Source organism: Heliconius melpomene, chromosome 15 (assembly GCF_056956725.1).
Source record: "Heliconius melpomene rosina isolate 202511_hmr_F chromosome 15, ASM5695672v1, whole genome shotgun sequence".
NCBI lineage: Eukaryota > Metazoa > Arthropoda > Insecta > Lepidoptera > Nymphalidae > Heliconius > Heliconius melpomene.
Window position 1 is genome coordinate 3,360,723 of NC_140403.1, and position 12,598 is coordinate 3,373,320.

Sequence of the window (12,598 nt, forward strand, 5' to 3'; positions counted from 1 at the left end):
AAATGTGGATGCTGTAGAAATGAAGCTGTCTGTCTTTGTCGCACTTCAATTTTAAACGTCGAAAGTTACGTTAGTGTAGATTTGAAGGTAGAGCGAGATTGCCGTTTACGTTCGCTTTTAAAATGTTTTGTTTATTTATGTCAAAATATTAAATTTTAATAATGACTTTGATAGTGTAATGTTGTGATTAATAAGAGCCCTCGTTCTTATAATAGACTTAATATTATTGTAAAAAATGGCTGTAAAGTTAGTGTTTTGGACTGTTTTTAGTCTGATTTGCGTAGCGGAGGCGGGAACTGTTGGAGACCAATGCGACTGGACTGGCAGGTATGGTTTTTTATTATTTTCATTTATTTACATATCGATAAGCACAAATAATAACTGCTTGAAATTTGAACAAAAAAAATATAATCAGGATATTTAAACAAAGAATACTTTATTTGCCTTACAGTAGAGGTATCTATAAATTGTAATTAATATTAATTACAACTTTTTTCGTGTAATATCATCCTATTTTGTCCATTGTTGCCCCCTGTCCTAGATGATTCTGATTTTCCAATTCGATATTGCCCTACACAATACATATTTTTATAACTTACTGAGCTTTGACATATGAAAATATTAATTACGTATTTATAACTTCTAGTTTATGTAAGTATAAGGTAGGCTAAGGGAACCTAGTGCTAACACCCTTTTTTCCCCTCATTATATATTATTTTATAATTATACATGTTTCAGATAATATAAAAAAGAAGATAAACTTGTTTAATTTAATAACCAATAAAAATGATTAATGAGGTGCTAGTACAAAAAAATCTATTTTAAAAATATACAAAGTTAACTTATTCCAACTTAATAATTTAAATATGTAGACATGTTTTTGCATTAATTATTTTTATATGATTCATATCTCAGAATATAATTTCGCATGCACAACCAAATTATGTAAATTTATATATTTTTTTTAATTGGCATCTTAGTAGAATTTTAAATTTGTTGCTTGAATAGATTCTAGGCATTTAGAATTTATATCTTAGCCTCGGGCAGAAGTCAGAACGTCTAACAGACAATTTGCCTAATAGGCATCCACTTTGACGCGATATTCGATTGCATGCGCGAAATTAGCCTTAATTTGATCTGAATTTAAATTTTTTAAACATTTTGGTTCAGAAAATCTTGAAATTATCTAAATATTTCATCGACTGAGTTTAATAGGAATCGAATATTTGTATGTACTTTTAAATATATATATAAATGTATTAGGGCAACCGAAACTAAATATTGACTTCTTAATAATTCTGTAGTAGGTACAAACTATGATTAGCTAATTAACTAAAATTTATAAATATTCTATTAGACATACTAGAGACTCAAATACAGCTTCGCTCGTTTAAACTTGATTTTATATTATAGAAAGATATATTTAAAAGAAAAATAAGTATTTTAATAAAAAGTACCCTATGTCCTTATTAATATCTGTAAGAAGATGTGTATAAAGTTTTATGATAATCAGTTGAGTAGTTTTAACGTGAAAGCGTAACAGACAAACTTACGTTCATTAGAATTAATATTTACATATTATATATATATACTTAATTATAAACATAATTATAATGGTTTTACCATTGTTCTAAGCACATGTTAGAACGACCGAAATATAAAATGTAATTAATTTAATTGTTATTTCGCCCCGGAAACGTTGACAGTGAGGGACGACTACGGAACAAAATCAACAAGTATGGTTTCCCATACTATCATTACCATTGCAGGGGGTAGCGTGGGAAACTTATAGGAAAAGTGTTCTCGTCCACCCTCTGTATTTAGGACACGTGACCTTTCCGGCACTAACGAAGTGTGCCCATTGTGTACTAGAAATTCAATAAAAATTAAAAAGCAAATATGATTGTGTGCCCATTGTTGTATATTTATTGAAAGTACTTAATTCTTTATTTTGGAGGGACGTTAGTTTGTAGGGATGTTATATTTATGAGACAAAAAGTTACAACTTCTTAATGTGTTATTTGAAAACGGACTTTGGTTATTTAGATTCGGTATAAGAAATGCCACTGTAATTTTTAGTGCCTAAATTATAAAGAGTTTGTACTCTATATCATTTAAAATTTAATAATTACATATTTTACCATATTACTTTCATTGTACTTACCTATATATTTCATCAAAACTAAGGCCCATTCAAAGGGCGCAGGACCGAGAATTAGGGGAGGCCTATGTCCAACAGTGGACGTTGAAAGGCTGATGGATGGAAGGCCCAGTCGTGGGCATGTGCCATAGGGGAAAGTGGGCAGCGGAGTGTCTTAACACTAGGCTCTCTCTGCCTACCCAGCAGGGTAGCAACATGCGGGATACAGTGTGAATCTGAAAAGAAAACATACCTATATTTACTTAAAAACACGTGCACTCCAAAAATTTCCTACAAAAGGGATGCTTCTATTGACAAAGCCTTGCTAATCAAAAACAAGTAAGTAAGTGCTTGAATAACTTAAGAACAACGTTAGCTCGAGAGCATATCAGTGCATTCAGCAAAAAGTACTAAATTGAGTGTCAATGGACCAGCATCGGTCCACAGTGGGGGCTCAAGTTCATACATTAATATTTATTAGGGAGGACGAGGGGGACCCGCCTGTTTATTATAATATCCTCTATTATGACGCGTTCGCACGATACGCTGCACTGGTTGAAGTAGGTACTTAGGTATATTTAAATGACAGGTTCAATAAGCTAACTAGGTCTAATAATGATATGGTTTGGAATTTTATACTGTGTTTGATGTCATTTTAATAGTGACAAACATTTCTAAAGTAAATATACCTAGTTATAGCTGCTTAACTATAACAAAAATATTGGGACCAGTCGTGGTGTAGAGGCATAAGCGTGTGACTTTAAGGCAACAGGTTCGATCCTCATTTGAAGAAATGAAATATTTACTATTTTTATTTCTTCGTTCTGGTTTCGAGGCAAAAGCTTGGCGTAGAGTTTCGCCACTTAACACAAAATGCTTCCAGAAGAAAGAGACTAGGAAGCGAAGTATCTTAACATTAGGCTTTCCCTGCTCTACATGCTAGTGGGATAGAGCGTTAAGCTGAAAAAAAAAACAAAAATATTTAAAAATTCCAATCCCTCACAAATAATGACATGTGCTGTCATCTGAGGTTTTGATTAATCCAAACATGGCGGCAGTTTCTCCGGAATTAAATACCTCATTAATTTGCCCCATACACTTAAATTGTATCCCAAGATGAAGCGGATGTGCGTAATATCAATATGAGTGCGTCATGCAGTTTTAAAAAAGAAATTAAGAAAGCTAATGGCGCCATCTCTTCAAATGCTTTGGGTTTTAACGACGGTTTCAACACAAAAGGAACACAAGATAAGCTACGATAGAGCTCTGTCGACGTCGCGTCGTGACAAATACCAGTTTTTGTTACCTTAATATCGTCCATATCTTTGTCTCGTGCCATATTTTCTGTTTGACTAAAAGGGTATTTCTTTTGATTTTTGAAAACTTTAACTTTAATTTTTTTTGTATTATAAAAACGTGCTACCGTAGCTATGTTTATATAATACTAGCGGCCCGCCCGCGGTTTCGCCCGCGTGAACTATGTTCTTATTAATTTCTGTCTCCATGACTACGTCCTAGTGACGTCTGTGCAAAATTTGAGACTCCTAGCATTTGTAGTAACAAAGTTTCATACAAACTTTCGATCCCAAAAACAACCCTTTCGAATATTGCAAATTCCCGTCTTAGTGAGCACCTACGTCCTATAAATAACTCCTATGCAAAATTTGAGATTCCTAGCACATGTAGTTTCTGAGATTTCGTGATGAGTGAGTGAGTGACCTTTCGATTTTATATATATAGATTAACTATTACTTTTATATCCATAGATATATAATTGTATCTTAAAATAGATATTGCTCGTACCATCTCTAATTATATTTGTAATTATAATTAATTTATAGCAACGGAAGTTAAAAACAATTAACAATCAGAATGACAATATTGAAAAACAATGATAGTCAGACTTTTTGCGGTTTTACATCCTTTGTTTGACCCATATTTTTTACCATATTACGGATGTCCATATCTGTTTACGTAGCTTACGATAAAACATCAGATGGTTGGTGTGGCACAGGGTACCTTATAGCGTGCAGTGACTTTTGTCCGCTCTCCATATGGCAGATTTCGAATTAAATAGACTATAATAGCGTCAATTTCATTTTTTTTAGCGTCACGGTGTGTCACGCGTACAGCAGAATAGGCACAGGGAACTAGGGTTAAAACGAGTTTAAACACTCCGTTCCTCATTTTCCGTTGAATTCGGGAGGTGTTGCAGGTTGACTGGAGGAGGGCGTTTTGCCTCAACATCAGAATGGAGAAATGAAAATATTAAATGTTTAATTTCCTCGAGTGGGAATAGAACCCATACCAGTCCCGTTTTAGTTATACTTTGTGCTCTGCGCCACTTATGGCCTCAAAAATATACTAATAGCATAAACTTTGTCCCGGAACCTTTCCCAGGTCATAATATACATACTTTATAATTATGTGTTCGTCACCAGCGTATTATCATAAAAATTGAACCATCCATGGGATAGCAGCATTAGGATATTTCACATGGCCCAAGTCTGGGAACTCCACACACAAACACAACATTACTAAGAGAAAACATCCATCACATGTTGTATGAAATCACTGTTATTTTTAAGCGACGATTGTTTTTATTCGCTCGCCAATTGGGGCCAATCAGCGACACGTGTTCCGTTTCGTGTTCGCTCCGAGACGCTCGCCTTGGGCTTGTCTATTGAGCTCGTTGATTCTCCCGTGCTATCAATTGATAATTTGAATTTAGAACTTCATTGTTTTATATTTTTGGGGCCAGTCGTGGCGCACAAAGTGTGACCCTCAACGAGATAGTTTCATTAGAGGAAATGAAATATTTATTATTATTATTTCCATTTTCTTCGCTCTGGTGTCGAGGTGAAGCGCCATTGCAACATCCAATGCCTCTAGAATTCGGCGGAAATAGGGAACGGAGTGTCTTAACTCTAGGTTCCCTCTACCTAATAATTAATTATGTACTATATTACAATACACTACAAATTTATATATATTAATATCAGGAATGGGACATATGTTCACCAGTTCCCAAGGCACTTGATAGTTTTAACTACAACTATCATCTTTCTCTCGCCACAGGCACCGAGAGTATTTTTATGATGTGCTCGAAGCTCCAATCACAGAGATAAAGTACTCGTTACTTCTCGTAATACAATCTGGTACGCCATATGTAAGAGCCAAGGCCAGTGTTCTGGTAGAGGGTCTTAGTCAATTAATAATATTTTTTGTACTATATGTACCTAATGAGTCCAGTACTCCAGAGTTTTTCAGGTACGGTAAAAATTATAAAGAAAAATACGTATAAAAATATCTTGTAATCGACTTGTCATGGTGTATCCGGCACAGGGAACCTAGAATAGGCAGAAGGAACCTAGTGTTACAATAACACTACAATTTTCCGCTAAATTCTATTAGCATTTCATGTTGTGTGGCGGAACTCAACGCCGTGCTTTCCCTCCACACAAAATGAAAATAAGAAATAGGTATTTCATTTCTCAGAGTGGGAACCCCCCTGCGCCACGACTGGCCTCTAATGATATATTGTTTGAAAGTACATTATGACAAATTAATAATAGACGAAAAGAAACTCACGTTTTGCTGTTGATTAATAATAATGATTGTGTCCCAGTTTTAAATGCAAGAAGTTACAACATGGCTGTCGTGTTTCTATGAATTATTGTTCCTACAAACGTATATACCTAGTTTATTCGTAACTAACTATAAACGAAATTTGAATTAATTCAAATTTATTATAGCAACGTAGTTTATTAATAATTGTTAGGAGAATTAGCCCCAAGGTCTTTTGCTGGCTTCGTCATTAAATGCCAAGCCATTTAAAATTAATTGTTCAATCGATCAGATAGGATTTTTATTGCTCTATTGCATATATATATGTAGGTATATTTGCACAATGCTATGTTTTTGTTGATTACTATTGTTTCGAGTTAATTTTATTTTTATACAGTCTTTTTTAGTTCCACACTGTATCCCGCATGTAGCAAGGTAGGCAGAGGGATACGTGTTACGTGTTAAGACATTTCGCTCTCCACTTTACCCTAAATTCTGAAGTAATTGTAGGTGATTGGCGGAACTAAACACCGCGCTTTGCCTCGACACCAGGATGAAGAAATTAAAATATTAAATATTTCATTTCCTCGAGTGGGAATAGAACCCACAACCTGTCACACGCTTGTACCCCTGTGCCACCACTGGCTTCATCAGTTTGAATAAAAGAACGAATAAAAAATTAGTTCTATGCTTAAAATGAAATAATTAACGGTACATGTAGGTCAGTGATGAGTATACTGTATAGGTCTAATGAAAGTGTTCTTTGTACTTTTAGTTTATTTTTTCATTACTCTCGAAAAACGCCTCGTGCTACGGTGCGGTGTTAATTAGAGAAATACCAATTTGTACGTAATGGAAACCAATTCTTCGTTGTACGTACGTAGCTATACTGAAATCGTAAAATATTATTTATCAGAACAAAATATGAATTATATTTTTTACTGAGGACGACTAATATGCTACAATATATAAAAATAATGTTGAAAATTATGTGTAAACAACACTCTGTATGCCAGATATATGCTTCTAGCTACTCCGGTATATACCAGAGTACCTAGTTTACCTCCATTCACCAATTTCCACGGGGCGAACTCAATGTCAGGCTTTATCTTTCAGGAAGAAAAAATAAAAATACTTTATACCCCTGAATAGAAATCGAATCCACAACCTCTATATATAGTCAAACGCTGTTCCACTGCACCACTTTGACCCAAATAAAAAATAATCTGCTAAAAACCATCTAATTTTTGATAGATAATAAATTAGTTTCAAATGTATAGTGATGTGAGATCAGGATTCGTTGAATAATGCATTAGTGATGTCCAGAGCGGTTATTATAGAGGATGACGGGCGCGGGCCGGCGTCGCACGAGCTGCATTTTAATGTCCCCTCAATCTCCTCCTCAGTCCCCACAACTTCGATTATAGTAGTTTTTTTTTTGTAAATTTTCAATTTATATGTATAAATGATAAGGTTTTACTGTCGGGTATCCGGAACCACGCTGAGCGTATACTATAATGGTGCCTTGTTTTATTATAAGCAAGTCTTAGAATTTTATTTGGTGGATTCTGTGTTTGGTGGTGGTGCGATTGTACACGCGAAGGTTGTGGGTTCGATTGGCTCTGGTAGGTACCATGGCAAAGGGGGGCGCTGATTTCCACCACTAAACACCCAATGCCTCATGAATTCAGTGGAAAGTGGGAAACGGAGTGTCTTAACACTAGGTTCCCTCTGCCTACCCTGCTGTGTGCGGGACACACAGTGACGCTAAAAAAAATTGCTAAGAAATAGTAATTACTCTTTTAAAACTTGTTTTAAATATTTAAGCCTCAAGTATAAATATTGTAGCCTTCAATATGCAGGATCCTGACAAAGAAAGCGTCGCGTTATTATTTACCTTTACAACTGACGCGTTGTTAATGAGGCGGCACGGGTCCGTAACTTGACTCCTTGATGGCGTATCTCGAGTTTGCTGTCTTGTGCTCATCCATCATAAATTTTATCCACTTAAGGTAACACTGAGGACAGTCGTGGCGCAGGGGTAGGTTACAGGTAGTAGTGAGTTCGATTCTCATTCGAGGAAAAAATATTTAATATTTAAATATTTAATATTTAATATTTTTTCGCTCGACACTAGTGTAGAGTAGAGGCATAGTGCGGAGTTGAGTTCGTCCACTTAATACACATTGCCTCCAGAATTCGGCATAAAATAAGAAACGGAGAGTCTTATATTAGATCTCTCTGCTTATCCTACTGTATTCGAGAAGCTAAACAAAAAAGATAACACTAAAGCTATAAGGAAAAAGTATAAAAATTACTGTGACAGTACTACCTATAGTAATTCTCATTAGTTATTGCAGTCCATGATTTTTTTCACCATAAAAACATGCAAACGCCACATAACCAAAACCAACAAAATATTTTCCATGAAATTTTTGTATCCATTGCCTTTTACAATTATCGCTTATCTCGATACCATAAAAAAAGGAAGCTGGGACGACCGATTATAATGTAAAAAAAAAGAAGTTCGCGGTCGTTCCATAACCGATTGCAAATGGCACCGGCCCGAGGCTCCAGTCCTCCATTTATAGCCCTTTGCAATCTCGACCGCTAAAAAATAAGTATGCAGTGATTTCTTTAGCAATTTAGTATAGACTAGCTATCTTTACGACGACGACATTATACGCGGACGAGGCAAAGTGCGGCGTTCAGTTCCGCTCAACACGCAATGCCTTCAGAATTTGGTGGAAAGTGGGGAACGGAGTGTTTTAACACTAGGTTTCCTCTGCCTACCCTGCTACGCCCTGCTGGGTGCGGGTTACAGCGTGAAGCTGAAGATACGACTTCTGGGCATACTAAAATGTACGATAAAAAATTGTAGCGCGCCTCGGCTCCCTTTTGAATTCCTTCGTGTAACGGTCGCTGTTTGTTTTTTTTTTATTTTAATTATGTTAATAAAATCTGTGAAAGGCTCGTTCTGATTCTAAATATAGTTTTTTTTAGAACTTTTCTTTTTCTTATGAATAAGTTTTATAAGAATACTCAAATAAAGGAGATCAAACTCTTTGAATGCGCGGGTTTTTTTTTGCTTTTTTCGATGTATGTCTATATTTACACAATAAAAAAATAATATAAACTCTTTGTATTTGAAGCACAGATAAAATATAGGACTGATGCAGTTTCTAATATGTCGTTTGCTATAAAAAAATAAATTGATTGTATGTTTTCTCAGAGGCGAGCGAGTTTTGTACTGTTGGTTTCACTTTTTTTTTCATAGTAAATAGTACTACCATAATATAGTAGTTCTGTAAGGTTAGTTAGCAAAAACATTATTACTATTTTTTTTTTGTGGTTCACGCTGTGTTTCTCATATAGCAGGGTAGGCATAGAGAACCTAGTGTTAAGAGAGAGAGGCATAACTAAACACCGCGCTTTTGCGTTGGTACCAGAGCGAAGAAATGAAATATATGAATAAATAATAATTCATTAACCCAGGTAGGAATCGAATCCTCAACCTGTCAGTACCACTGCACCGCAACGGTAATTACCTACTATTATAATTTCCTACCAATTTCTGCCTGATTTATTTTTATTTCCTCGCCTTAATAATTTTAGTTCGTGTTAAAATGTTCAATTCCACCCCACTAAGCAGGTTTGGCCGTAACTCTATACGACATGCAAGTGACACTTGATATCGAAAGGGAGCGATCATTTTTGATAAATATAGTTTTATGTGTTATTTTTAAATATTACGCTATAAAATAATGGAAAATTCTTACTTTTAAGTTATTTTACTTTCATATATCTACATATTATTATTGTAGAATAAGCAATAAGAATCTAGTGCCAGAATTCTCTCTTTTCTATTTACCACTCCAGATATAGCGTATTGAGGTTTAGAATTTATATGAACTGAGATTGAAATATGGACATATTTAATGTACGACTTGTCGTGATATTCGCTAATGCATTCTTCGTGACATTGGTCAGTGTGGATGATACTCTTAAAAATATTTTTAAAAATCATATAAAATTAATGTTATAATAAGTTATTAGTTCGTTGAAATATGTATGTAATACCCGTATATTTAAAAGCTTTTTTAGACATGCTTCAGATAAAGATTTAAAGTAGTGTTTTTCTACGAAAATTTATATAAATTCATCTAAGCAGGTATTATCTGGTATACAAAATAGGAAAAAATCAGAATCGTGCAATCCACGCGAGCGAAGCCACGAATGGAACACTAGCTATTAATAATTATTATAATTTATTTGAAAAATACAATATTTTTAGTATATTATTAAAGTTTAATATAGCAAAAGTTAACATATACTATACCATAAATCCATTTTATTTGTAATCTTGGTAAGTAATAAGGCTTAGCGCTAAGAGGCCTTCAGTATACATGGATCACGTAGCCGAGGCAGTGGTCATTCCAAATAAAAGGGACCGGCTTACCTCAAAATAAGAAAGCCACGATCATGCTTTTCACACCTCTGTATTTGAACTCCGACTTAGAGTCCACACCTCGTGTGTGTCTACCCTTAAACATCGCACCTCAGTATATATCGCTGAACCACTATGTAATGCCGATTCTTGTTTATACAATAACACCTAGCTAAGAGCTTTTTATTTCTTATATCTATATATAATATGCTTGGTTGTCTGTCTGTAGGTGCAAATATTGTAATATGATATCAGTTTGGTAATTAAAATATTATATTAAATAACCCTGGCGTAGGCACAACAGTATAAAGGAGACTGTTAGTGAAATTTAATTTTAATATTTTCATTCCCTCGCTCTGGTAACGTGGCAAAGCGAGGTGTTGAGTTCTGTCACTTAATACGCAATGCTTCCAGATATCGGCGGAAAGCTGGAAACGGAGTGTCTTAACACTAGGTTTTCCTGTTCCCTCTGCCTAACCTGCTATGTGCGTAAAATAATAATAATAAACAAATGGCCTAACTATTAGTAATAACTTATCGAATAATGTCACCTTGGGAACTTTTTTACCAATATTAATAATACAATCTAATAAGATAAGACAATGGAAAAACGACCGGTGGGACGACCCCCTGCCAGATGGACCGACGACCAAAAGAGGTTGGCGGGAAGCCGATGGGTCCGAAGAGATGAGGATCGAGTGTGGTGGAAAGAATTGGGGAAGGCCTATGTCCAGTAGTGGACAAAAGATGATGAATAATGATGATGATGATGATGAATTAGATAAGTTACCGAATGAGACATGTAATCAATGGCGCTAGATCTATTGTCTCGACCGTTCCTCGTGAGTCGGTGTCATGCTTTTTGTCCGATGTTGTACGTTTGTTCGAGTGAAAGTTGACGCTACGAGAATTTTGCGTGTTACGAAAACTATCAACCATTGGTTACAACAATTATTTTTATTTCTTTGTATAGGTATATAGAATTATTTCTAAATATATTACAGTAGTATAATAATAAACAGGACGAATCAAAGTGCTAAATATATGTTTTTTAAACTTCATCCTGTATCCCACACGGGTTGTGGGAATCTAGTGTTAAGAGTTAAGACACTCCGTTATCCATTTCCAGTTTTCGGCCGATTTCTAGAAGAATTACGTGTTACTAGCGGCTTACAGATTCAATTCGACACCTGAGCGAATTAATGAAAATACTAAATACTTAATTTCCCCGATTGAGAATCAAACCCACGATCTATAGTGTTTATAGTCTCGCTTTATGCCACTACGCCACGATATTTATTTCGATTAAGATGTCATACTAAACAATCAATATCATTATAGTTGTGCGTGCGTATAACCTCGGATACATTCAAACTCAAACCACGTAATATATAATAATGTCTTCATTATCAACATTGCATCTGTGACTCGAAGTTAATCAAAATTGCATTACCCGTAAGTCCGTTTCGTCACGGACTCGGGCGAGATGCAATGCGGAGAAAAAATGGAGGTGACTCCGACTCGCCATCTATACGTGTCCTTATGATTGATGGGACGGTATAAGCTTTGTTAAGTCGGCGGAGTTAAATTACAATTGCTTATTAAGAAAATCAATATTAACTTTGTATGTTGAAGATGATGAAAAAGAGACGAGGGTTGGTCAAAGTCCTGATGAGGTGAGGTGAGGTGGTGAGGTGTAGGCGGGTCCGGGCGGTCAGGGTCTAACGAGATCAGTAAACAAGTGCTGGCCACTACTGACACCAGCAAATGGCTGACACGGAGCCGGCTCTAAATAAATACACAATACGCATTCCAAGTAGCTAGAAAGATACACTAGAGCTAAGACTTGTGTTTGGTTAGTACGGGTATCCTATCCTAGTAATATTATACATGTGTAAATTTGTAAGGATGGATGTTTGTTCAATTTTCACGCAAAAACCACTCAACAGGTTTAGATGAAACTTTGCAATTGCATATAGACACAATGTATAATTTGGTTAAAATATAAGAATAAGTTTAAGCGGGCGAAGCCGCGTTTGGTTCACTAGTTATCTATAATGTACAACTAAGAGGAAGTTGCAGATGGCGTCGTTAGTCCTTCAATATGGCTGTGAAAAAAAAGATTAGAAAGTAATATATGACCACTGTGCTCTACATTAAATGTAGATGAACTTGCTTCAATAAGTGTAATATAATGGTATCTTCATTATTTCACTATTATATAAATATTTATGTAATATTACATCTATATTTAAATTAGAAATATCATCACTATACTTTATCGTCTTCTAGTACATTGTTCACAAACAAGTTCATATTATAACGATATTTAGAGTTAATAATTTCACACTTTGCAGATTTATTTATTTTATAAGATAAGAAAAAGGTAATATATCAACTTTGATATGAAAAATAAACTATTATGTTTAAATAGGATCTGTAGG

General features: G+C 35.0%; 1 protein-coding gene across 1 annotated transcript in view; it reads left to right on the forward strand.

Annotated features, from left to right (window-relative positions):
• Positions 1-66: 66 nt before the first annotated feature.
• Positions 67-12,598, forward strand: part of LOC146531333 (meteorin-like protein) — a 31,787-nt gene continuing 19,255 nt past the window's right edge. The window contains exon 1 of the mRNA XM_085198148.1: positions 67-327. Within this exon, the coding sequence (XP_085054274.1) occupies positions 236-327 (92 nt within the window). The 5' untranslated portion in view covers positions 67-235. The remainder of the gene's footprint in view (positions 328-12,598) is intronic.